The following is a 26,473-nucleotide window of genomic DNA, read 5'->3' on the forward strand; positions in this document are numbered from 1 at the left end:
ACACGCGGTTAAAAATAAATCAATGATAAATAAATAAATGAACAAAATTCCAACATGAGTAGGTTTCTTATGCTAATTAGCATGGATCCTTGAGGGCTAAAGTAGCTGTGAGAACACTGAGAAATCCAACTCTAGTAAGTATTTAAGCACGAGTTTCCTTCAGCATCTCCATAGCAACTTGGAGGGTGCTAGCAATTCTGGGAACAGCACAAAGTAGAACCTTGCTTTTGTAAAAAAAAACAAAAAACAAAACAAACAAGCAACAAAAGACACCAGTACCAAGAACAACAACAACAAAAGCACTGAATCATTTTTAATAAACTTTGATGAAGTGGTTGGGCATGGGCCAATGCTAGGCCCACTAAATTTGAAAGTGAATCTGGAAATAGCTGCAAATCGACAAGGTTTTTTCTTTTTTTGGTCCCATGTGCTTCCATCCATCCATCCATCTATCCATTTTCTGGGGGTCATGGGCATGCATGGAGCATATCCCAGCACTCATGGGGCTTGAGGCGGCATACAGGATGCCAGCCTATCACAGGACCACATATCGACAGAAAAACACATTCGCACCCGCACACACACCTACTGACAATTTAAAGTTTCCAATCCAAATAAATGCATGTCTTTGGATGTGGTGGGGTGGAAAGTGATCCCACAACCTTCTTGCTGTGAGGCAACAGTGCTAACCACTAATCCACTGTGCCGCCCCCATCCATATGCCAGCAAACTAACTTGAAGAGGTTTGATTCAGTTTGGATCAAATTTAGTGAAATAGCTGAGGTTCAGTCAAGGATAAAATGATCTGAACTTGAGAGCAATTGATTAAAAGGTCAGAAGTGAAGGTCAAAATATGGACCTGATACAGTACATGGGGGACATTTAGAATGGGTGCTTTTGAGGAAGTGTATAAAGATAAATTTATGGTTCTTGTTAAACTCCAACACAAAGTTAAACGCTACATCATATTTTTGTTGGCCACATGGTCTTTGGTCTCATGTGACCTCAAAAGATCAAAGTCAAGGTCATAACTGTTTAACTCAAACAGACTGGAGCCAGTATGAATTAAACAGTGGAAGGGTTGTGTGTTATACAAGGAAAAAGTGATTCAGTTGTGGAGGGAATTGATCAAATATAAAAATCAAGGCCACAGAGAACCATAATAATAATAGTAATAATAATTATTGAAGAATAAAGAACTGATTTGCATGAATCATGATGCAGTGGTTACAATTACTGTGTATTAATCCAACTTTTTCTTGTTTTTTTTAATTTCTGGATATAATGTTGCTGCTCAGGTTTTTTTTTTATTTTTTTTACATTTTGTTAAATACTTAAATTATTAGTATTTATTTCTGGACATATTTGAAATTCTATACTTAATTCATCAACAGCCTCAATAATTCTGGCCAAAAGTGTATGTACAGTTGAAAATATAAAATATATAATACAACGCAATCCTAAAATACCCTCGGCCATTTGAGCATTGTGTTCTTTATGACTTGCAGTTGTTTAATTAATTATTAAGAGCCTATTGTCTTACGTACAATTTGTAGATGTCCAATGAAGCCCCTCGTTCAATCAATCAATCAATCAATCAAAAACAATATTTACGCTTTACTGGCAGGAGGCCTTGCGTGTGTGCGTGTACATGAGCTTTTGACACGAGCGGAAGTTGTGCAAATCAAGGAATATTTGTAGATCACCCTCTGTGCATTTGCAGGTATTAATGAGAAAAATGTAACGCCAGTTAGCTTTGAGTTAGTGGAAGTTAGCGTGCAAGCTAACATCCACAAAAAGTCTCGTAAATAACGCCAGAGGTGTTATCAGGTTATAGAAACAGCATTTTCAGTATAAGAAGTGTTTATTTCTTGTTGGCTTTTACAAAATACGTGAGAAAGAGGATATATTGAGCCCAAAACAGAACTGAGTTTTGCAGCTAGCTACCAGCTTTTGACGTCACCATGCTAACCTGTGCAAAATAAGTTCAGAGGTCAGTTTGAGAAGTGTTTATTTTTTGCTAGGTTTTACATAAAACATGTATATAAACACACAAAAGGAAGTAATTTTGGAGAGAGCAGCCACCGAACAGATGGAAAAAGAATGTGACTTTTTTAACCTCTTAAAATCGATCAAGGTTTGCCATCTTCGAACTTGTCCAAGGTCTGTGTCCCAAGAATTTGAAGACTGGCAGTAATAGGACTGGACTTATGCTGAGCACAGACAAACGGACAGACAGACGGACGCAAAGCCTTCACAATACCCAGTGGCCATATTTGATGGCCTTGGGTAATAAATGAATAAACAAACCATTATACCACTTAGGTTAAGGTTACATTTGAGAATAGTTTTATTAATTTAGTTGCAAATTCTGCATGCGTTTTTATTTTTTTCAACCTTCACTGTTTAATTCTGTAATCCTAAATACACCCTGAAGGCATCTTCTATATGCACGGCATAACTAGGTGAAAGCCTCAGGATAACTATGCGCTGATATACCTTAACCAAATGCCAAAAAGCTGCTAAAAACCCAAAGGAGCTTGAGCTGGTTCATCATTTATTACAGCATGAGAGAGCGAGACGTTTCAAAAGTGACAGAATGGAAAGTCAGGATTCACTGCTTTCACAACACAGAACAGTGACCTCAATAAGCAGCCTTCGGACAGAGTGGTGCACCGGAGGGGAACAGACGTGTGGATGAATGCAAACGCACACTGGCGTGCACAAGTGTGCACCGCCACGACCACGTACCTGTCGTTGTCAATGCTCCTGAAGCCAGGAAGGATGTGTCTAAAGCTGGAATTCCGGTCAAGTTTGGGTTGGCTCTTGGTGCGTTTTATGGAGCCCTTCAACCGTCGACTGAGAAAGCCCTGGGAGTGAGACAGGGAAGGAGAGACGGTCAATAAAACACTGGTACTGCTGAACTAAACGGGAATCCAAATGCAGGATATCAATCATTAAAGTTGGCAGCAGGAGAAAAACATATTAAAATTGACATTTACGCTTCATCTCTTAAACTCGGTCAGATTGAATGCATGAATATTAAAGTAGTAATAAATGAGCAAAAAATAAAACTCTTCACAAGAGTGAAAGTGATGCCATACAAGGTCAAACACAAAGCACGTGATTAAAAGGAGACATAATGTCTGCAACATCAAACTAACTACTCAGTTACCAACAGCCACTGGTTGTATTTTAGAATTTTGGTTGAGATTAATATAGTATGTTTGTAACTACAAAATTTTATTTTAGAGGTTCTTTCAAGCATAGATTGAAGTAATCAATAATAAATTAAGACAGGCTCCTATTGGAGAGTTTTGACCTTCAATTTGTGTCTTGATTCCAAAAATGAGGAAATCAGGTCTGACTTATTAAAATAGTAGGTGAAATTTGTGTTTCCGACTATTATTGCAGACCACACTTGAGTATGTATTCATGCCATGATACGAGTGCATCTGCCCATGCGCGAAACAGTGGCACACCGTAGAGTCTATGCAGTACTCCCATGTTAATTACCACACTAAACGTATTTATTAATATCTCAAAACTGTCTTCTGTTGAAGAGTGCGAGATGCTTTTCACGGGATTTATGTTGCCGTGAAGAATCAGGAGACTTCTGCTCAGAAAAAGGTAGGTCCAAATTACTACATGTTATACCTGTCACATATAGATATCATGCCTGTGTATGATACAGATGAGGACAGAATTATTCCATGTTTATTACTGCACTATTTCACAAAGCTTAAAATGTATTTATTAACATCTCAAAACTGTCTTCTGTTGAAGAGTGCGACATGCTTTTCATAGGATTTATGTTGCCGTGGAGAATCAGAAGGCTTCTCTGCCCCTAACCAAGGCAGCGTCTACATCTGGAGTTGGTCCCCGGGCACCAGACTGTGGCTGCCCACTGCTCTGAGTGGTTGGATTGTGTTCAACTGTAATTAGGATGGGTTAAATGCAGAGTACAAATTTAGTTGTATGTATATGTACAGTGACTATAAAGGCTATCTATCTATCTATACTATGCAGTACTTCCATGTTTATTACCGCACTATTTCACAAAGCTTAAAATGTATTTATTAACATCTCAAAACTGTCTTCTGTTGAAGAGTGCAACATGTTTTTCACGGGATTTATGTTGCCTTGGAGAATCAGGAGGCTTCTCTGGCCCTGACCAAGGTGGCGTCTACATCTGGAGATGGTCCCCAGGCGCCGGACTGTGGCTGCCCACTGCTCTGAGTGGTTGGATCGTGTCCAACTGTAATTAGAATGGCTTAAATGCAGAGTACATATTTAGTTGTATGTATATGTACAGTGACAATAAAGGCTATCTATCTATCTATCTATCTATCTATCTATCTATCTATCTATCTATCTATCTATCTATCTATCTATCTATCTATCTATCTATCTATCTATCTATCTATCTATCTATCTATCTATCTATCTATCTATCTATCTATCTATCTATCTATCTATCTATCTATCTATCTATCTATCTATCTATCTTTTTATATATGGATGCTCACATTATTTTTCTTTGCACACAGAAAGAAAATTATTTCCAAAAAGTTCCAGGGTCAAAATTATTAGCCCCCGATGCTAATAGTCAACTTTGTGTCCTTTTTGCTGGATAACAGCCTGCAGTCATTTGTTGTAGTTTTCAACAAGTCTCAGTCATGTCTCCTGAGGAATCCCAGCCCATTCTTTTTGACAAATGTCTCAAGCTCCTCCAGAATTGATGGTCTTCTGGCATGGACCATGGTCTTCAGTTCATCCCACAGATTTTCAAAGGAATTCAAGTCAGGGCTTTGTGCAGGCCAGTCAATAACATTCACTTTGGTTTTTGGAGGTAATTCTTCACCAGAAGTGACATTTTTTGGGTCGCTGTTGTGTTGGAGGGCAAAGTGACAAGCCAGACCCAATTTTACAGCCAAGGCACATGCTTCCAGTATGTATAATACTTCTCCGGGTTGTCTTGACCATACTTCAGTGTGGCTTGAAGGTGTCTCCTCTGCAGTAGTGGAGTTTCTATGGTTTGCAACTTCACAGTCAATTTCTGTCCGGGGCTCTAGTGATTGTCTTTTGAGACTACAATTCCCGACTTGGCTCAGTCATTCACTCGTGTCTTGGCATTTGTTCTGGGGTCTTTACACACATCTCTCACTAGCTTTCTTACCAAAGTCTTTCAAATCTTTCAATTCCGACCTCTACCAGTCTTGTTCACTACTGTGAACTACTTTGTGATACTTCTCAATCCAGCTCTTGATACTTGAAAAAACTGTGGTAACTCCTTCTCCTGCTTTGTGGAGCATCAATATTTCTTTTTGTGAAGTCTAAACTGATTTATTTTGTTTTTGTCAGGATGCTTTCTCAAGTGGCAGCTCAACCTCTTACTGAATTTTACTTCTGATAAGACGTAGATAACCGTAAGTTTTAACTTGATTTTACATTATTACAGCATGACAAAGTCAAACCATATCATTTCACACTGTAGTTCATGCTATGGTTCAACAAAAAGATCAGTTTTAAGGGGGCTAATAATTGCGACCCTGGTAGTTTTTGGATTTTATAAAATAATTTTGTTTCTGTGTCCCATGTAAAATAATGTTAGCATCCAAAATGTTTTACTAATGTTGCTTTGAAAATTCCGTGCTCTGTTAAAAATATGTACTTGGGATAATTTCGAAGAAAATGTTAAATTTCTTCAGGGGTAATAATTTTGTCCTTGTCTGTATATATGCTTTTTCTAGAGCAATAAACAGTGAGTGGAGCACTGTACATCACTCACAGACCTGTACATACACAGACCTGTGTGTGCATGGTGATGTATGCTCCCATTGAGCTGTGTCTTCCCGTGGAGTAATACATGTCCCTCTGCTGAGCGGAGGGACATGTCTCACTTTCAGCGACAGCTATTGCAGACTGCTGTTCTGTTAATCCGCACTGCTCTGGTCAATTTTCACCCTGCTTCAATGAATGTACTGACTGCTCATTCCAAATAAGAAAACAATCTGCATTGTATTTTAATTTTACCTTAAACTGAACCCTGGCATCAAATTAACTGTGTTGTGTGGGCCGCTGAAGAGGAGGTACTGCTGGCCCACCACCACCAGAGGGCGCCCTGCCTGGAGTGCGGGCTCCAGGCACCAGAGGGCGCTGCCGCATCATGGGAGTAGCCTGGGTGACAGCTGTCACCCATCACCAGACACAGCTGTTCCACTCAGCACAGAGGTATATCAGGAGGACGGCGTCTCCACCTCAGTGCCGAGATATCGCCTAAGACTAAGGTAGTATTCTCTGCATTTATATATTGCATAACCAGCTAAACCTGTTCAACCTTTTCAGGACTGGTGACTACAGATAGCTTCATTGTTTGGATAAGTACTCACCTTCTTGCTGTTCTTTGACAAGAGGTGGAGGCGGCTTCTCCCCTCTCCGTTACTGGGTGCGGTCATCCACGCCTGTGTGTTGTTGCTCTCTCCTGCCAGCAGTACCGGATCCGACAAGCGGAGGCAGTGGCCACCTGGGAATTCGGGACTTGGCGGTTCCAGTATTTCCAGGGTTCGGTGGCAGAGGAGATCTGGGTGGTTCCGGTTCGACTGAGACGGACGTCTCCTACCTTCGAGCCTGCCCACACGACACCAGCGGATTCGACCCCAAATTGTGTTTGTTATATTAATTGTGCTTGTTTCACAGAAGTAAATCTTGTTATTTACCTTCTCCATTGTCCGTTCATTGCGCCCCCTGTTGTGGGTCCGTGTTCCTACACTTTCACAACAGGATATCTCGGCCAGCGTCATGGATCCCGAGGGGCGTTAACCGGCTGTTGAACGGCCAATGGAAGACCAAGGCGCGGCGGAGGCTTCGGGAGGGGTAATCGGTGAGTTGCAGCGGATCCTCACCGCTTTCACCTCTCGGATCGATTTAATGACCGAGCAGCACGTTCTCCTAAACCGCAGGGTGGAGGCTCTCGCCGCACAAGTGGAGGCACGCCCTTCGGGCGCCGCTGCGGCTCTCCCTCCCGAGGACCCTGCGCGCGAAAGTGACGTTCCACTGGTCGTTCAACGGTCCCTCCCTCCGTCCCCTGAAGCATACATAAGCCCTCCAGAACCGTACGGAGGCTGTGTGGAGACGTGCGCGGACTTTCTTATGCAGTGTTCGCTCGTCTTCGCTCAGCGTCCCGTGATGTACGCGACTGATGCTAGCAAAGTAGCTTATGTGATAAATCTGCTTCGCGGGGAGGCACGCGCTTGGGCTACAGCGCTCTGGGAGCAGAACTCACGGCTCCTTCATACATACGATGGGTTTGTACGGGAGCTCAGAACGGTGTTCGATCATCCCAACAGAGGAGAGTCCGCTTCAACCGCACTACTGTCCATACGACAGGGGCGTCGGAGCGCAGCTGCCTATGCAGTCGCCTTCCGCATCGCGGCGGCGAGATCCGGCTGGAATAGCACTGCCCTCCGCGCTGCCTTTGTAAACGGACTGTCTCTGGTCCTAAAAGAGCACCTGGTGGCTAAGGACGAACCGCGGGATTTAGATGGGCTCATCAATCTAGTCATACGACTCGACAACCGGTTAGAAGAACGCCGTCGGGAACGAGGCGAAGGGCGTGGCCAGGCACGCGTCGTCCCTCTCCCTTCCGGGTCTGATCGAGCTCCGCCCTCCCCACGCTCCTCTGTCTCTGCGCTCCGTGCGCCTATGGCTCCCCCTGCTGACGAAGCTATGGACACGAGCAGGGCAACATTTAGGGCACCTGGAGCACAAAGGAGGCGGGCCCACGGAGCTTGTTATGTTTGTGGCTCGAGTGAGCATCTCGCAAACGACTGCCCCGAGCGGTTAAACTCCAACGCCCGCCCCTAGAGACTGGGCCAGGGGTGGGCCAAAACATTCACGTGGGACACACCCACATTGCTACACGACTCCCAGTCACGATCCTTTATGAGGATTCAACCCTGAAGGCCCCAGCACTGGTGGACACGGGCTCTGAGGGGAATCTGCTTGACAGTAGATGGGCCAGGGAGATAGGGCTCCCTCTGGTGGCTCTTACCTCGCTTGTGCAGGTTCGGGCGCTAGATGGCTCCCTACTCCCACCAATCACACATAAGACACCTCCAGTAACTCTGGTGGTGTCAGGTAACCACCGGGAGGTGATCGAGTTCTTCGTGACTCAGGCCACCTCCCGTGTGGTTTTGGGGTTTCCATGGATGCTAAAGCACAATCCCCGGATCGATTGGCTGTCCGGGGTAGTGGTTCAGTGGAGCGAAACCTGCCATCGGGAGTGTCTAGGTTCCTCGGTTCCTCCCGGCTCCCAAGCTAAGGAGGAGGTCCGAGTCCCGCCCAATCTGAAGGCGGTGCCAGCGGAGTACCATGACCTCGCTGACGTGTTCAGCAAGGATCTGGCTCTCACGCTTCCTCCCCACCGCCCGTACGATTGTGCCATTGATTTGGTTCCAGGCAGTGAGTTTCCGTCCAGTAGGCTGTACAACCTCTCACGGCCGGAGCGTGAATCAATGGAGACCTACATCCGGGACTCATTAGCTGCCGGGTTGATCCGGAATTCCACCTCTCCGATGGGTGCTGGTTTCTTTTTTGTGGGTAAAAAGGATGGCGGGCTTCGTCCATGCATTGACTATAGGGGGTTGAACGAAATCACGGTTCGCAATCGATACCCGTTGCCCCTGTTGGATTCGGTGTTCACCCCCTTGCATGGAGCCAATATCTTCACCAAACTTGATCTTAGGAATGCGTATCATTTGGTTCGGATCCGGAAGGGAGACGAATGGAAGACGGCATTTAACACCCCGTTGGGCCATTTTGAGTACCTGGTCATGCCGTTCGGTCTCACTAACGCTCCCGCGACCTTCCAAGCGTTGGTAAACGATGTCCTGCGGGACTTCCTGCACCGGTTCGTCTTCGTGTATCTGGACGATATACTCATCTTTTCCCCGGATCCTGAGACTCATGTCCGGCATGTCCGTCAGGTTCTGCAGCGGTTGTTGGAGAACCGCCTGTTTGTGAAGGGCGAGAAGTGTGAGTTCCACCGCACTTCTTTGTCCTTCCTGGGGTTTATAATCGCCTCTAACTCCGTCGCCCCGGATCCGGCCAAGGTTGCGGCGGTGAGAGATTGGCCCCAACCTACAAGCCGTAGGAAGCTGCAACAGTTCCTCGGTTTTGCTAATTTCTACAGGAGGTTCATCAAGGGCTATAGTCAGGTAGTTAGCCCCCTGACAGCCCTGACCTCTCCAAAAGTTCCCTTCACCTGGTCGGATCGGTGCGAGGCCGCGTTCAAGGAGTTGAAACGGCGCTTCTCATCTGCACCAGTTCTGGTGCAGCCCGATCCTAGCCGCCAGTTAGTGGTTGAAGTGGATGCCTCGGACTCAGGGATAGGAGCGGTGCTCTCCCAGAGCGGGAAGACCGATAAGGTCCTTCACCCGTGTGCCTATTTTTCTCGCAGGTTGACCCCCGCTGAACGGAACTATGACGTCGGCAATCGGGAACTCCTTGCTGTGAAAGAGGCCCTCGAAGAGTGGAGACATCTGTTGGAGGGAACAGCCGTGCCATTCACGGTTTTCACTGACCATCGGAACCTGGAGTACATCAGGACCGCCAAGCGGCTGAACCCCAGGCAAGCCCGCTGGTCACTGTTCTTTGGCCGTTTTGACTTCCGGATTACCTACCGTCCCGGGACCAAGAATCAGAGATCGGATGCATTGTCCCGGGTGCACGAAGATGAGGTCAAAACGGAACCGTCGGATCCCCCGGATCCCATCATCCCGGAGTCCGCTATCGTGGCCGCCCTCACCTGGGACTTGGAGAAGACCGTCCGGGAGGCCCTGACCCGTGTCCCGGACCCCGGAAACGGACCAAAAAACAGACTATACGTCCCACCAGAGGCTAGGGCTGCAGTCCTGGACTTCTGTCACGGTTCTAAGCTCTCCTGTCACCCAGGGGTGCGAAGGACCGTGGCAGTCGTCCGGCAACGCTTCTGGTGGGCATCCCTGGAGGCCGACGTCCGGGACTACGTCCAGGCCTGTACCACCTGCGCCAGGGGCAAGGCCGACCACAGGAAGACCTCAGGGCAGCTACAGCCACTGCCCGTGCCTCATCGCCCCTGGTCCCACATCGGCCTGGACTTCGTCACGGGTCTCCCGCCGTCCCAGGGAAACACCGTCATCTTCACGATAGTGGACCGTTTCTCCAAGGCGGCCCACTTCGTGGCCCTCCCGAAGCTCCCTACGGCCCAGGAGACAGCGGACCTCCTGGTCCACCACGTCGTCCGTCTGCATGGCATACCATCAGACATCGTCTCCGATCGCGGTCCCCAGTTCACCTCACACGTCTGGAGGAGCTTCTGCCGGGAACTGGGGGCCACGGTCAGCCTCTCGTCTGGGTACCACCCCCAGACCAACGGGCAGGCAGAGCGGGCGAATCAAGAACTGGAGCAGACACTTCGCTGTGTGACAGCCGCGCACCCGACGGCCTGGAGTACCCACCTGGCCTGGATCGAGTACGCCCACAACAGCCAAGTGTCATCAGCCACCGGCCTCTCCCCGTTTGAGGTGTGCTTGGGGTATCAGCCCCCCTTGTTTCCGGTGGTTGAGGGAGAGGTCGGTGTGCCCTCGGTCCAGGCCCACCTACGGAAGTGCCATCGGGTGTGGCGTGCCGCCCGCTCTGCCTTGTTGCAGGCCCGGACGAGGGCGAAGAAACATGCAGACCGGCGGCGAGCCCCGGCCCCCAAGTATCGTCCTGGGCAGGAGGTCTGGTTGTCCACCAAGGACATTCCTCTACAGGTCGACTCACCAAAACTCCAGGAACGGTACATCGGACCGTATAAGATCCTCAAGGTCGTCAACCCCGCCGCAGTGAGGCTCCAGCTTCCGGCCTCACTGCGGATACATCCAGTTTTTCATGTTTCCCGGATTAAGCCCCTTCACACCTCACCCCTCTGCACCCCGGGTCCGGCGCCGCCTCCTGCCCGGATCATTGATGGAGCGCCGGCTTGGACTGTCTGCCGGCTCCTTGATGTCCGTCGGATGGGCCGGGGTTTTCAGTATCTGGTGGACTGGGAGGGGTACGGACCCGAGGAGCGCTCCTGGGTGAAGAAGGGTTTCATCCTGGACCCGGCCCTCCTGGCCGACTTCTACCGTCGCCATCCGGACAAGCCCGTTCGTGTGCCAGGAGGCGCCCGTTGAGGGGGGGGTCCTGTTGTGTGGGCCGCTGAAGAGGAGGTACTGCTGGCCCCACCACCACCAGAGGGCGCCCTGCCTGGATTGCGGGCTCCAGGCACCAGAGGGCGCTGCCGCATCATGGGAGTAGCCTGGGTGACAGCTGTCACCCATCACCAGACACAGCTGTTCCACTCAGCACAGAGGTATATCAGGAGGACGGCGTCTCCACCTCAGTGCCGAGATATCGCCTAAGACTAAGGTAGTATTCTCTGCATTTATATATTGCATAACCAGCTAAACCTGTTCAACCTTTTCAGGACTGGTGACTACAGATAGCTTCATTGTTTGGATAAGTACTCACCTTCCTGCTGTTCTTTGACAAGAGGTGGAGGCGGCTTCTCCCCTCTCCGTTACTGGGTGCGGTCATCCACGCCTGTGTGTTGTTGCTCTCTCCTGCCAGCAGTACCGGATCCGACGAGCGGAGGCAGTGGCCACCTGGGAATTCGGGACTTGGCGGTTCCAGTATTTCCAGGGTTCGGTGGCAGAGGAGATCTGGGTGGTTCCGGTTCGACTGAGACGGACGTCTCCTACCTTCGAGCCTGCCCACACGACACCAGCGGATTCGACCCCAAATTGTGTTTGTTATATTAATTGTGCTTGTTTCACAGAAGTAAATCTTGTTATTTACCTTCTCCATTGTCCGTTCATTGCGCCCCCTGTTGTGGGTCTGTGTTCCTACACTTTCACAACAAACTGAGCAGCTAAATCCACATTCAAGCAGTAATGATTTATTTCAAGATGCACAAACATAATAATAAACAGAGTTACAGCTCTATCTATATTATAATAACCACGTGGCTACTGTAATAATTTGTCAGTGTGTGCATTTGTATGGCTTCGGTCACACACAAACTGGGGAGACATTTGCCATTTTGTATGCTTATTTTGGGTGAAGGATGAATACTGTGAAAATGGAAATTTGACAGTGAAAACACTTATTTCCATTGGGGTCCATTTAAAAATCAAATGACAAAATAGTTAAAAAAATAATAATATAATAACAACCTAATAATAACAACCTAAACAATTTATAAATACATTAAGACAGTAAATGACAATTAACAGGAACTAAAAGGGTTGAGTTCCTCTTCTAAAGCTTGTTGAGGTCTAAGGCTCTAAAAACATTCTGGACTCACACACCATTCCGACGTATTGGTTAATTTATTACCACCCTTGAAAAAATGTCAGCTATTTTATAAATACTACCTAATCTAGAGCCCGTGGATCCACACAGGCAACATGCTAGCATGCATATATAGGGCTTACTTTATTTTGATGTACCTTTTTTGTCTGTTTTGATTTCTTTACAATAAAATACAATAAATATGTGAATAACAGTCTTTTACTGTACTGATGTTGTGAAGTGCCTTTGTAAGAACTGTACAAATCTTATTTCACCTAGACATCAGTATTGCATGCAGGGAGTACTGTACAAAATATATATAGATATACGTTCCAAATTGGATTGAAATCCATAAAATGTTTGAGCATCAGTCAAGCACAAGTTGGATACTGAGAGAAGCTGGAGAAAAGTCAAGTTCACAAATATTGACCAAATCAAAAGCTTCTTTTGGCAGCTCCCATTTTTCACTCATGGTCACCACAGTGTATTCTGCATGATAGATATACAGTTTGATTTGGCACAAGTTTTACAGGCATTATTTTATGCACAGTGAAATGCACACAATTACTTATAAAAGTGATGATTTAGTTGTGTTCTTTCAAACAGTGTGAATAATTAAGTCATGTTTGCACAAATTTTAGGTCATGCTGTAAAAAATGTCATTTTAAAAACTTAAGTTCACTTGCTGCCTTAAGAAAACATAAGTAAACTCAACTCACATTAAGTTATGTTAAAATTATATTAAATTAAATTATTTCAAATTATTTTTAAAAATTAAAAAAATAATTAAAAAAATATTTTTAAAAAAATATTTAAAAAATTAATTATTTTAAATTATTTTAAAATTACATTTAAATGTAATTTTCACTGAACTGGTTTACAACCTTGAGTTGCAATGGCAATAACTCATGAAGTTCAAATTTCATAACTCATGTTAAGAGGAAGGAAATTATAGACAACTTATAGAAAATGAATGAGCTTATCACTTCTTACAGTGTAGACTTACACTGTAAGATTAAAGCTTCAAAACCACAAATTTGTAGTTGAAACCAACATGCACTTAGCTATGATCAGTGTGCAACATACACACACACACACACACACACATATATATATATATATATAAACACACACACACACACACACACACATATATATATATATATATAAACACACACACACACACACACACACACACACACACACACACACACACACACACACACACACACACACACACACACACACACACACACACACACACACACACATACATACATTCAAAAAAGTGAAACATCGGTGCACTTCATTCAAAGTACTTATTTACATTGGTCTCATGGAAAATTGTGGTTTCCAGTTTAAATCTGCTGAAATCACTTTACCAAATCATAAATATACATTGTGGAAAACTAAAAAAGTTAGCTGTAACAAATTACATCAATTTTCTTTTAAGTTGATCCAAAGTATCATTTTTTTTTTTCAGTGTATGAACTGAGCATCCTGTTTTCATTTTATTTATGGAAATCTGTTCACTTTCTAGTACATTTTAATTTAAGTCCCCATTTTAAACTGCATTTTTCTCTACAAAAAATGGAGATACTAGGTTTTGCATCTGAACCCTTGATTTGATGTCATAAAAATATAGCAATATGTAAAACCTGAGACTCTATGCACATTAGATTAGATTAGACAGAACTTTATTAACTCAGGGAACTGAGGTTTCAGCAGCATTGTATAGCAGCACACAGAGCATCAAAAGTGAAAGTAAAAAACAATTTACAAAGATAAATATAATACCAGAAATACTGCTCGCAACTGGTTTACTGTTTGCTACTGTTCCTCTCATTCCTGTCCTCTGTCTTCCTGTTACTCCTCCTCCCCCTGAGTGAGGAGTTATATAGTCTGATGTCCTGAGGGACAAGAGTTTTTCAGTCTGTTGGTCCTGTACTTGGGAAGGAGCAGTCTGTGGCTGAAGATGCTCCTCTGGTTGCTGATGACGGTGTGCAGAGGGGGACTGGCATCATCCATAATGTCCAGCAGTTTGTCCAGTGTTCTTCTCTGCCACCGTCACCAGAGACTCCAGCTTCATGCCAACCACAGAGCCAGTCCGCCTGATCATATAAGCAATGTGGTGTGTTTGTAAGGTGCAAATGTTGTGTGTCTTGTAATTTCCAAACACAAATTGAACTGAACCCGCCACTCTATAATTTGTCTAATTTTTCTTCTTTGTCTGATTCTGTTTTTTTTTTTTTACTTCTAACATCTGCAATCACACTTCCCAAAGCACCTCATCGTCTCCATAGCAACAGTTGGCTGCCGTTATGAGTGAGAGAATATGAGCACTTGAGATGCTGTGCAGAGACGATGGTGTGGTGCAAGTTTTAAGAAAAAAAAACACGCACACAGCAAATGTTTTATCAGGTTTCACTGCAGGATGAAGAAGACAAAATAAAAATATATTTCTAGAGATGTGAAGGAAGGACTCATGCCAGCAAGATAATAAAGCAGTTGAAGAGCATGTCATGAATATTTAAAGTATGCAGGAGAATGTGCTAAAACAAGAACCATCAGGGCTCAGAACTTGCATTTTATCACATTCAAACATTACAGCAGCTGATTCTGAGCATTTTCAGCCTATCGAGCTTGAATAGTATCTGCTCAAGAAATGTAGGGCTTTTTATGTGGAGGGGAAAAAACAGAAATCTCCCACACACATGCACTAAAATGCATTGGTGAAACCAACACAAGGGTGGCAAATTAAAAGAAATCCAATGCTATACATTTACATCAGGGGCTGGAACAACACCTTCATATTTACTACTTATCACCTTCCTCCCAAAAGATGTTCTCTCATGTGTTGTTCTGATAATGATTGTGAAGAGATCTAACACGTCAGAGTAAAAATATTTTAAAAAGGGTGGTTATGAAATCCACAAGCCATTAATATTCATCATTCTCATCAGGATAAAAAGTTACAACATAATGAAAAGCCCCTGGTGCTAAAAAATGAAGCCAAAATGGAAGTAGAAAGTAATTTCCCACTGACCCCCATGTTAAAATCTCCAACCTCACAGCAGAAATAAACATGTTTACAGGCTGGTGCAAAAACAAAACAATTTTGGTCTCTATAGTTAGTTTATAGCTAGTTGGTCACTTTAAGTGACTGGTAGTCGAGATGGTTCACAGCCCTGCTCGTCACGGCTTTTCGCTACTGTAGACTCGATCATGTTTGCCATTTGGGAGCATTTTTTCCAACTATCTGAGAAAATATAGCTTTTTGTGTGGAAAATTGTACTTAGACAAACTAAGAAGTCGCTGCACCAGTATTGACACTGAGTGACATGACATTGAGTGCCATTTTTGTATTTCAATTGCATGTTAGCACCAGGTTAGCACTAATTAGCAGCTAGCTTGGTAACATCAGCGCCACTGACAGTGCAGCTGTTAGTGAGCCAATGTGCCGGTTGTAGTTTTTAATATTCGCACCCAAGCCACCCCATTTTGAAAACCAGTTTTCTTTAAGTTTCTTAAGTTTTCTTTATATTGCTGGAGTAGGTAAAAGTTCTACGAGGACCCTATTGTAATTGCGCTGTTTATTAGTATTATTTATTTATTATTATTCTGACTTTTACATACAAATTTCAGCCTTTTCCCATGCTAAAAACTCACCAAACTTTGCAAAGTCGGCCAGCCGGCTGCGATGTTCGATATTCTGGGGGCACTGCACATGGTTGCAGAGAAATGGCGAATAGCGTCCTCTAGAAATTTTCAAAAAACCCTCCACATTGGGGTTTTTTTGTCATAGCCTCACAAAATTCGGTACACATATTTATCATGCTGGGACGCACAAAAAAGTCTCTTAACATCATGGTGAAATGTCGACAGGAAGTCGGCCATTTTCATTTAAATTAGTTTTGTTATTAGTCTTATTTAGTTATCAAATAAGTGTGAAATTATGACTTTACTTAACATGTGAGCTTCAAATTTTGACAACCTCAGAGCAGAAAAAACCTCAGACAAAAACCTGTGATCTTTGATGCCTTCCTGTCCCCCATAGGGGGCTTGGACCCCAGGTTGGAAGCCAGGCCCTTACTACAAGACAACTGAATATAAAGATATCACAATGAAGATTTGTGAATATAAAAATCAAAACATAACCAAATATAAAAACATCAGAAGATTCCTTAAGGAAAAACCTGACAATACTCAAAAATATAAAGCCAATTACCTGAAGTTACAAGCTCGCGGAACATACAGCTGTCAGAAAGTAGCTAACTGAATCTAAAACCAATTAAATATAAATCTGTTCAGTTTCATTATATCTTAGCTGGTTTCCGAAAGCAATTCCCACCATGTCTGGCACCATGTCATCTCAAGGAGGCACACCACTCAGCTAAAGTTAGAAAAAGTTGTTTTCTGGAGCTTTATGGACTCCCTGCCACCTTTGCCCCACTCGTGCTACGTTGAGGATGGCATGGGGAAGGCATGACACAACTTTGTGTGACTCTGGTTGGATGTGGTGTACACTGCATCCCCATCTCTTTCTTTCAAGCACTTCTGTGTTTGGTGTGAAATTCATGGTGATTCGCAACAATCCTTCACCGACTCATACGTGACGTACCAAAAGCGGACAGGAGTCCCACCAAGCTACCGCAAACTTTGGACAAGTTCAAAACTCCCAAGATTTAATAGAGTTTTCCAGAGTTGTGTTGATCTGTGATGTCTTGCCACCGGGCCATACGTGAGTCATGCTAAGACACTGCTAGGGAGGTGTAAAAAGTTGCTTAAGCCTTTTTGAACAAGACTAGTGGAATATAAAGCTACCTAAATAAAGCCACCTGCATATAAAACTAACTGAATTTGAAGGTAACTGCACATTTATTCTGGTTTTTCCTTTAATTTATCACCCATTAACACCCACGTATGCACACATTCACAAACACATGCACGTACACATGCACGACAAGGCAGTGACAGACAGACCACACACTGTGAAAAAGACCTCCCTCTGTCCCAGTCAGACCATTAGCACACCTGTGCAATTACTGCCAACAGTGTGAATGGGTCGCCCGGGGCAAGAACAGAACAGGGATAATTAGAGAGTGACTCCCAGACAGGCTGCCAGCTGATTTGAGAGGAGCCACAACATCTTGATGAACAACACTTGTCGTTAGGATACACTCTGGATGAGAAACAGACTCATCACTGTCAGTACATTTAAGCTCATGTCACTCAGAAGATTTTATAACATTGTTAATATGCATCTTCAGCATTCTTTAGTTGGTTCATTTTAACAAGAAGTTGCCCCTGCAGGTCCAGTATGGATCTACATGTTGATTTGGCACAGGTTTTACACCAGTACTATTCATAACATAGTATACAAATAATGAATGTTTATGAGTTCAGTGGTACGAATATTTCATGAGGTGTGCACACACGTGTGGGCGCGTGCGTGTGTGCACAAGCATGTGTGCACGTGCATGTGTGCATGTGTGTAGAGTGCAATGGTACCAAACGTATGGAACCAAATTTGCACTCTAAATGGAACCAAAATGCACTCTAAATGCAATGCAGCACAAATGGGACGAATTAATCCATGTCATGTGACAGACATACAAAGTAACAATCAAATAACAAGGATCTACTCAGCCGTTATATAGTTACAGTTGTACAGGGAACTCAACAGGTGCGTTTGGAACCCCAGTTAATTAAAATACATCCATAAGACCAAAGCAATTTAAACAGTAGTAAGTAAAGGTGACTGTGTTTTCTGTCATTTTTTAAATCCTGTTTTTATAATGTATATAATTTTATTTCATATACAACCTTTTAGGGGTGTCACCCTTCCATGATGGATAAGGAAGAGTGTAAATTAATACAATTCATAGGATTAAACGGAAACAAATGAATCGGGACTATTGCTTTTTAAAATAATGACATACAGAAAGCCATATCATGTTAATACGTAATTTCAATATCAAATTTCAATTCCCAACCTCATTTTTCTACCATCCACAAGGCCAAACAGAATGTAAAAACCATGACTGAATAAGCTGATGTTAACCATTAACGTAAATATGATCATTTCTGAAATTATTCATGTCAACACTTGTCGCTCACTTTATTCGCTGGACTGGTCTTCAACATTTGCACCAAGTGCATTCTATAGTTTGCCATTTAGCAGTATATATGTAAGTGCATGTCATCTTGTTTTAATGTCATTCATTAATAAGATGGTCTCTTTGACCATTATCTGGCTATTATTGACATGAAGATGTTTGCTTCCATGTGCACATACTGATTGATGAGGTTCACTCAGCTTCCACTTGCTGAAGTCATGGTAGATGAATTTGTACCAATTTGATTAACTGACAGAGACTAACATGAGGACTATTGTTTGCAATGTGAGGCAAAGCCAGCTATTAAATTTGGCCATGTGATGTGCTTCTCTTGACATAATCTTAAAAGTAACTTTGAGGAGTTGGGTGGGGGCTGGTGTTACACAGTGAGTCCTTACTTGGTGCTTAACTTGTTAATACTTAATGTACAGCTGCAGCAAAGGAGGACAGCTAGACTAAGGTAAGGCTGTCTGTCTATTCACTAATTGAAAAATTTACATTTCGTGAGTTAAACATTCACACGTTTAGTTCTGTATGTTGCAGTCCATGCATGTCTAATGATGTTTTCATCTGTTCAGTGGTGACAAGAAATGCTTTTGTCTGAGTACTTGATGCTATGACCAATAATGTTTCACTAGTAGCTTCTGCTTGCTAATACTACATTTATGTTCTAAATAGAAAATAAAATTATTTAACGTTTTTATCCCAAACAACAAAAACAGAGCCTTAGCTGACAAAAGGCAAACCTTCCTTTAATGTGAGCTTCTTATGGGGTTTGATAATAATACAATAACATGCTTTTGGAGGGCGGTATGCATTTTCAGAGGCCCAACGTTCACGCCCAGTCACCCAAAATGACAGATATTCGCTCGACTTAGACGAGGGCGAATATCTGTAATTTTGGCTGACTTGGCGTGCATGGAGGGACTCAGAAAATGCATACCGCACGACAACAGCATGTTATTTGCATTATTATCATTTTTACTGAGATACACAACACGTAACGCGTAGATAAACAGTTGGCTCACTTAACTTTTGTCGTGTCGGAATGGCGCGCGCGCTGCTGTCCGAATTCAGCAGTGCGTCCTCATCAAGCTGGCTGGCTGCTGTTCCTTGTCATACTATCCATGAGAAAATCATCCAGAATATCCATATTGGGACCAACACACACCTCGCCTTTTTAGCTTTTCCTCTGCGGACAGTGTTTCTTTTTATCCTCTGGCGACAGTTCTTGGGTTGCACGCTATGACGTCATTTGTTTACGCACAGCAGGCAGGTATAGCCAGATAGTGTCGACGTAAATCTACGATACCGGCCCAGCAATGTCCCGTTAAAGTGATAATAATGGGGAATGTATGCTTTTCTGTTATTGCATTTTTCTTGATTTTGCTTGCTGTTTGATTATGAGTATATATATACACTCAACAAAAATGTAAACGCAACACTTTTGGTTTTGCTCCCATTTTGTATGAGATGAACTCAAAGATCTAAAACTTTTTCCACATACACAATATCACCATTTCCCTCAAATATTGTTCACAAACCAGTCTAAATCTGTGATAGTGAGCACTTCTCCTTTGCTGAGATAATCCATCCCACCACACAGGTGTGCCATATCAAGATGCTGATTAGACATCATGATTAGTGCACAGGTGTGCCTTAGACTGCCCACAATAAAAGGCCACTCTGAAAGGTGCAGTTTTGTTTTATTGGGGGGGGGATACCAGTCAGTATCTGGTGTGACCACCATTTGCCTCATGCAGTGCAACACATCTCCTTCGCATAGAGTTGAAGAGAACACCTCTCCAACGTGCCAAACGCCAGCGAATGTGAGCATTTGCCCACTCAAGTCGGTTTACGACGACAAACTGGAGTCAGGTCGAGACCCCGATGAGGACGACAAGCATGCAGATGAGCTTCCCTGAGACGGTTTCTGACAGGTTGTGCAGAAATTCTTTGGTTATGCAAACCGATTGTTCAGCAGCTGTCCGAGTGGCTGGTCTCAGACGATCTTGGAGGTGAAGATGCTGGATGTGGAGGTCCTGGGCTGGTGTGGTTACACGTGGTCTGCGGTTGTGAGGCTGGTTGGATGTACTGCAAATTCTCTGAAACGCCTTTGGAGACGGCTTATGGTAGAGACATGAACATTCAATACACGAGCAACAGCTCTGGTTGACATTCCTGCTGTTAGCATGCCAACTGCACGCTCCCTCAAATCTTGCGACATCTGTGGCATTGTGGTGTGTGATAAAACTGCACCTTTCAGAGTGGCCTTTTATTGTGGGCAGTCTAAGGCACACCTGTGCACTAATCATGGTGTCTAATCAGCATCTTGATATGGCACACCTGTGAGGTGGGATGGATTATCTCAGCAAAGGAGAAGTGCTCACTATCACAGATTTAAACTGGTTTATGAACAATATTGAGGGAAATGGTGATATTGTGTATGTGGAAAAAGTTTTTAGATCTTTGAGTTCATCTCATACAAAATGGGAGCAAAACCAAAAGTGTTGCGTTTATATTTTTGTTGAGTATATATATCCTTAATAAATACAATCAAAATAATGAAGAATACAAGGAAAGACGAGTGTATTTTTTGATCCAGTCTGCTGAGTATCCTAAGAAAGATGTCATTGCTGTAAAAACTGTCTTGCACATAGTCATTGGCAGTCATCTCCAAATTCAAAATCCTTCCATCTTTTATTTCTGCAGACATTGGACAGCATGTGTCTGCTGCTGTTGGCATATCCACAGCTCACAAATTAAGCTGCTCCATTTTTCCCCCATCCTCAGAAATCGGACAGTGAGCTGAAACCATCCCTGAAGGCTTGCTGCATTCATTAGTAATTGTTTTACTTTTACTTCTTCTCTTCTGATGAATGGAAAGTGGGGAAAACTGATTTCGATATTCTATCATCATAGACCTCCACTCAGCCACTGGTTCTTTGTCGACTGTGTATCCCTTGCTTTCCTTGTTCCCCTTTTGAACTTGCTGGTGCAAAAGGACAGCAATGTGAAATTGTGTTATCTCTAATTCAATTAGCTTGTCAACGCTGTTACAGAGCAATGGGCTCATTAAGGCTCAACAGATACAGCACACAACAGAAGTGATATGGCCCTGTGCACTATTGCTTAAATGCCAAATGATTCAAACTGTATCACTGCTCAATTGGAAGGCCTTCCTGTGTTGTCAGTTTTTAGAGAATTATAAAATAGATATAAAATGGTTAAAATTATTTAACCAGTACTCGTGCTAGTAGGCCCTAGCTATGGGTGGTAGTACCTGCACTGGATGAACGAAGGTGTCACCAAACCTAATTCCCAGCAACCAGTCTTTTTATGTTATTTGTACAACTTTTTTTTCCCCACAATTTTAATTCAGGAGAAAATACGTCCTTCTGGCAAATCTTCATTTCTTTAAACTCAAGAACCATAAAACTCAAGATAGAAATATTTATACATTAATATACTCAGGTATCAAATCTCTGCAAGCAAAAGAAAAAACAAAACAAACAACAAACAAGCATTTTGGACATTTAAAAATGCTTTTATTTTACAGAATTTTGGGCATCAAGTAGGGAATGTACCAGAAGCGCCTGACATGCTCACATCGCCACTAGATGGCAACAAACACTACTTGAAGTGTGGCAAGGTCTCGACTGTTTATTCATTTGAGTTAACTTTTGGAAAATTAAGAGCCTTACAGCCAAAAATCAATGTACAGTTGGTCTCTTGCTTTTGAAGAAGATCATTCTTTGACGCAGGTAGCTAGCGAAAGTGTGAAGATTGTTTCCAGAAGGGCCCACGGCATGTGCCTCTCACTCTTCCCCAGCATTGTTGTTGAGAGTGCCAGTTGGGAGCGTGGCTGCAATCGGGAAGCGAACCCAGATCGCTGCCATCCCTAGTCCAACGTGTAACTCATTACGCCACCATCCCCCCCGTTATGAGAAATTACTTGTTCATCTGCTACTATAATTTAATCATTTTTAATAAAATTAACTCATGAATAAAAGTAAAAATATATCATATTGCAGTGGGGTGGGGTATCCAACAGCCCAGGGTGGTGGAGGGGTTCAGGCACTGCCTCAGGTAAATAAGCTGTTCAGCATTCCTTTTGGTTGTGTGAGTGCAAAGTCGTGTAACACATGCCAGAGGGGAGCAGGTCCAAAAGGTGGTGCGCAGGAAAAGGGTGTGTGTGTGTGTGTGTGTGTGTGTGTGTGTGGGGTGTGACCATCACCTCCCCTAGTGATGGTCTAGTGGTTAGTAAGAGGTAGAGTTGGTCAGGAAATTCAGAATCCAGTTGCAGATGGCAGTGTTTAAACAAGGATGTGGAGTGTGGACAGCAGTTTGAGTCTGAGAGCACGTGCTGGTGCCGTGCTTTGTCGCATCCACAACACCACTGCCTTGGGTCCTGGATGGCAGCCACATAGGCAGACAAGTGGTCCATCCCCACATCTCTAAAATCACCCACCTACTATTTGTCACAGGCAGGCAAAACATGGGCATCCACTTAGCCCATGTCCAACCATTGGAGTACTCAACACTCCATGAATGCACTGGGAATAGATATGTTAAAGGCCAAACTAAAGTCCATGAGCCGCATTCTGACATCAGCAGTCGGACTGCCCAAGTGTTCCAATGTGGTGTGAAGAGCTGGGACCAACCCCCTGAGGCGTGGTCCAGGGTGGCACGGGACAGTGCTTCTCATATGTGGCGGGGTCAGCTGTTGTAACCACATGTAAATAAAAGGCATGAGTGCAATTGAGTGGTCTTTTTCAGACACATCACATTGTACTTCTTAGGATAGGCACAGTTGTAGTTGTTTTGAGGCTCACAGGGACAACGGCAGCAGCTTAAGACAGGTTTAAACATGCTGGTGAAGACCTCAGATAGCTAATTAGTGCACACACAAAGTACGTGACCCAGGACAACCATCAGGACCAAATGCTTTTCTTCACAGCACATCTTCTGAACCTGCATAAAGTACAGAGACAGCCGTTGATATGTGTCAAATAGTAATGTCTGGTGGACTGTATACCTTCACCTCTCTGTCAAAATGGGCAAGAAACAATTTGAGTTCCTCTGCCATAATCCTCTGGAGGGATTACAATTTGACCTTTTCTACTCAGTGATTGACTTGGTTACCTTGCCACATAAGGCAGGGGTTGTTTTTTTAAGGCTATTGTCAGTTCTGAGTTTATGGTTCGGTTTAGATGCTCTGATGTACCACTTTAGTTTAGACCCGGCTGTACTATAAGCTACAGTGTCCCCAGACCTAAAAGCAGCATCTTTTATTTTCAATCAATGCTTGACCTGTGGTCAACCAGGGTTTGGGAACATCCAAATTATCTTGGCTGTTGTGACATTCTCAATGTGACATTCTCAATGGAAAAATTAATATAGGGCAAACCAGATGGCTCCTGCTTTAGTTGCAGTTTGTACTTTGATACCTATATTTTTCTGAAGTATTTGAGATGATTACTGATAAATTGTAACAATTTACATGACACGTTAGACATAATTTAGATTTAGGCTCATGGGCATGAAAACAGTAACAACTAGAATTGGGCATAGCTTTATTTGTCACTGTACAAAATACAAGAAACATCTGTTTCACAGCTCTTTATAAAATATAAAGAATGCTGGCATCTTGGGTGCAACTGAACCACCATCTTACCATATATATTTACTAAATATAAGGCAAGCTAACATTTGACCCACATGACCTTGACCATCAACCAAATGATTGACCTCTGGCTGATCTCTGCTCCAACCTTCAAAAGGTTGGAGCAGAGATAAACTCTGTAAGTGAGATAGAGTATCTCGTCAATAGTTTTACATCCTCATTGAAGATAACTTTGGATGCTGTAGCTCCTCTAAAAAAGAGAGCTTTAAATCAGAAGTGCCTGACTCCGTGGTATAACTCACAAACTCGCAGCTTAAAGCAGATAACCCGTAAGTTGGAGAGGAAATGGCATCTCACTAATTTAGAAGATCTTCACTTAGCCTGGAAAAAAAAGAGTCTGTTGCTCTATAAAAAGCCCTCCGTAAGCTAGGACATCTTACTACTCATCACTAATTGAAGAAAATAAGAACAACCCCAGGTTTCTTTTCAGCACTGTAGCCAGGCTGACAAAGAGTCAGAGCTCTATTGAGCCGAGTATTCCTTTAACTTTAACTAGTAATGACTTCATGACTTTCTTTGCTAATACAATTTAACTATTAGAGAAAAAATTACTCATAACCATCCCAAAGACGTATTGTTATCTTTGGCTGCTTTCAGTGATGCCGGTATTTGGTTAGACTCTTTCTCTCAGATTGTTCTGTCTGAGTTATATTCATTAGTTACTTCATCCAAACCATCAACATGTCTATTGGACCCCATTCCTACCAGGCTGCTCAAGGAAGCCCTACCATTATTTAATGCTTCGATCTTAAATATGATCAATCTATCTTTATTAGTTGGCTATGTACCACAGGCTTTTAAGGTGGCAGTAATTAAACCATTACTTAAAAAGCCATCACTTGACCCAGCTATCTTAGCTAATTATAGGCCAATCTCCAACCATCCTTTTCTCTCAAAAATTCTTGAAAGGGTAGTTGTAAAACAGCTAACTGATCATCTGCAGAGGAATGGTCTATTTGAAGAGTTTCAGTCAGGTTTTAGAATTCATCATAGTACAGAAACAGCATTAGTGAAGGTTACAAATGATCTTCTTATGGCCTCAGACAGTGGACTCATCTCTGTGCTTGTTCTGTTAGACCTCAGTGCTGCTTTTGATACTGTTGACCATAAAATTTTATTACAGAGATTAGAGCATGCCATAGGTATTAAAGGCACTGCGCTGCGGTGGTTTGAATCATATTTATCTAATAGATTACAATTTGTTCATGTAAATGGGGAATCTTCTTCACAGACTAAGGTTATGGAGTTCCACAAGGTTCTGTGCTAGGACCAATTTTATTCACTTTATACATGCTTCCCTTAGGCAGTATTATTAGACAGCATTGCTTAAATTTTCATTGTTACGCAGATGATACCCAGCTTTATCTATCCATGAAGCCAGAGGACACACACCAATAGCTAAACTGCAGGATTGTCTTACAGACATAAGGACATGGATGACCTCTAATTTCCTGCTTTTAAACTCAGATAAAACTGAAGTTATTGTACTTGGCCCCACAAATCTTAGAAACATGGTGTCTAACCAGATCCTTACTCTGGATGGCATTACCCTGACCTCTATTAATACTGTGAGAAATCTTGGAGTCATTTTTGATCAGGATATGTCATTCAAAGCGCATATTAAACAAATATGTAGGACTGCTTTTTTGCATTTACGCAATATCTCTAAAATCAGAAAGGTCTTGTCTCAGAGTGATGCTGAAAAACTAATTCATGCATTTATTTCCTCTAGGCTGGACTATTGTAATTCATTATTATCAGGTTGTCCTAAAAGTTCCCTGAAAAGCCTTCAGTTAATTCAAAATGCTGCAGCTAGAGTACTGACGGGGACTAGAAGGAGAGAGCATATCTCACCCATATTGGCCTCTCTTCATTGGCTTCCTGTTAATTCTAGAATAGAATTTAAAATTCTTCTTCTTACTTATAAGGTTTTGAATAATCAGGTCCCTTCTTATCTTAGGGACCTCATAGTACCATATCACCCCAATAGAGCGCTTCGCTCTCAGACTGCAGGCTTACTTGTAGTTCCTAGGGTTTGTAAGAGTAGAGTGGGAGGCAGAGCCTTCAGCTTTCAGGCTCCTCTCCTGTGGAACCAGCTCCCAATTCGGATCAGGGAGACAGACACCCTCTCTACTTTTAAGATTAGGCTTAAAACTTTCCTTTTTGCTAAAGCTTATAGTTAGGGCTGGATCAGGTGACCCTGAACCATCCCTTAGTTATGCTGCTATAGACTTAGGCTGCTGGGGGGTTCCCATAATGCACTGAGTGTTTCTTTCTCTTTTTGCTGTGTATGCACCACTCTGCATTTAAT

General features: G+C 43.3%; 1 protein-coding gene across 7 annotated transcripts in view; it reads right to left on the minus strand.

Moving 5' to 3' along the window:
* Positions 1-26,473, minus strand: part of dab2ipb (DAB2 interacting protein b) — a 516,250-nt gene that overhangs the window by 217,454 nt on the left and 272,323 nt on the right. For all 7 annotated transcript variants that reach the window (XM_034193050.1, XM_034193052.1, XM_034193047.1 and 4 more), the window contains one exon: positions 2,752-2,870. In XM_034193050.1, the coding sequence (XP_034048941.1) occupies positions 2,752-2,870 (119 nt within the window). The remainder of the gene's footprint in view (positions 1-2,751; positions 2,871-26,473) is intronic.

This window comes from Thalassophryne amazonica, chromosome 17 (assembly GCF_902500255.1).
Source record: "Thalassophryne amazonica chromosome 17, fThaAma1.1, whole genome shotgun sequence".
Classification (NCBI taxonomy): domain Eukaryota; kingdom Metazoa; phylum Chordata; class Actinopteri; order Batrachoidiformes; family Batrachoididae; genus Thalassophryne; species Thalassophryne amazonica.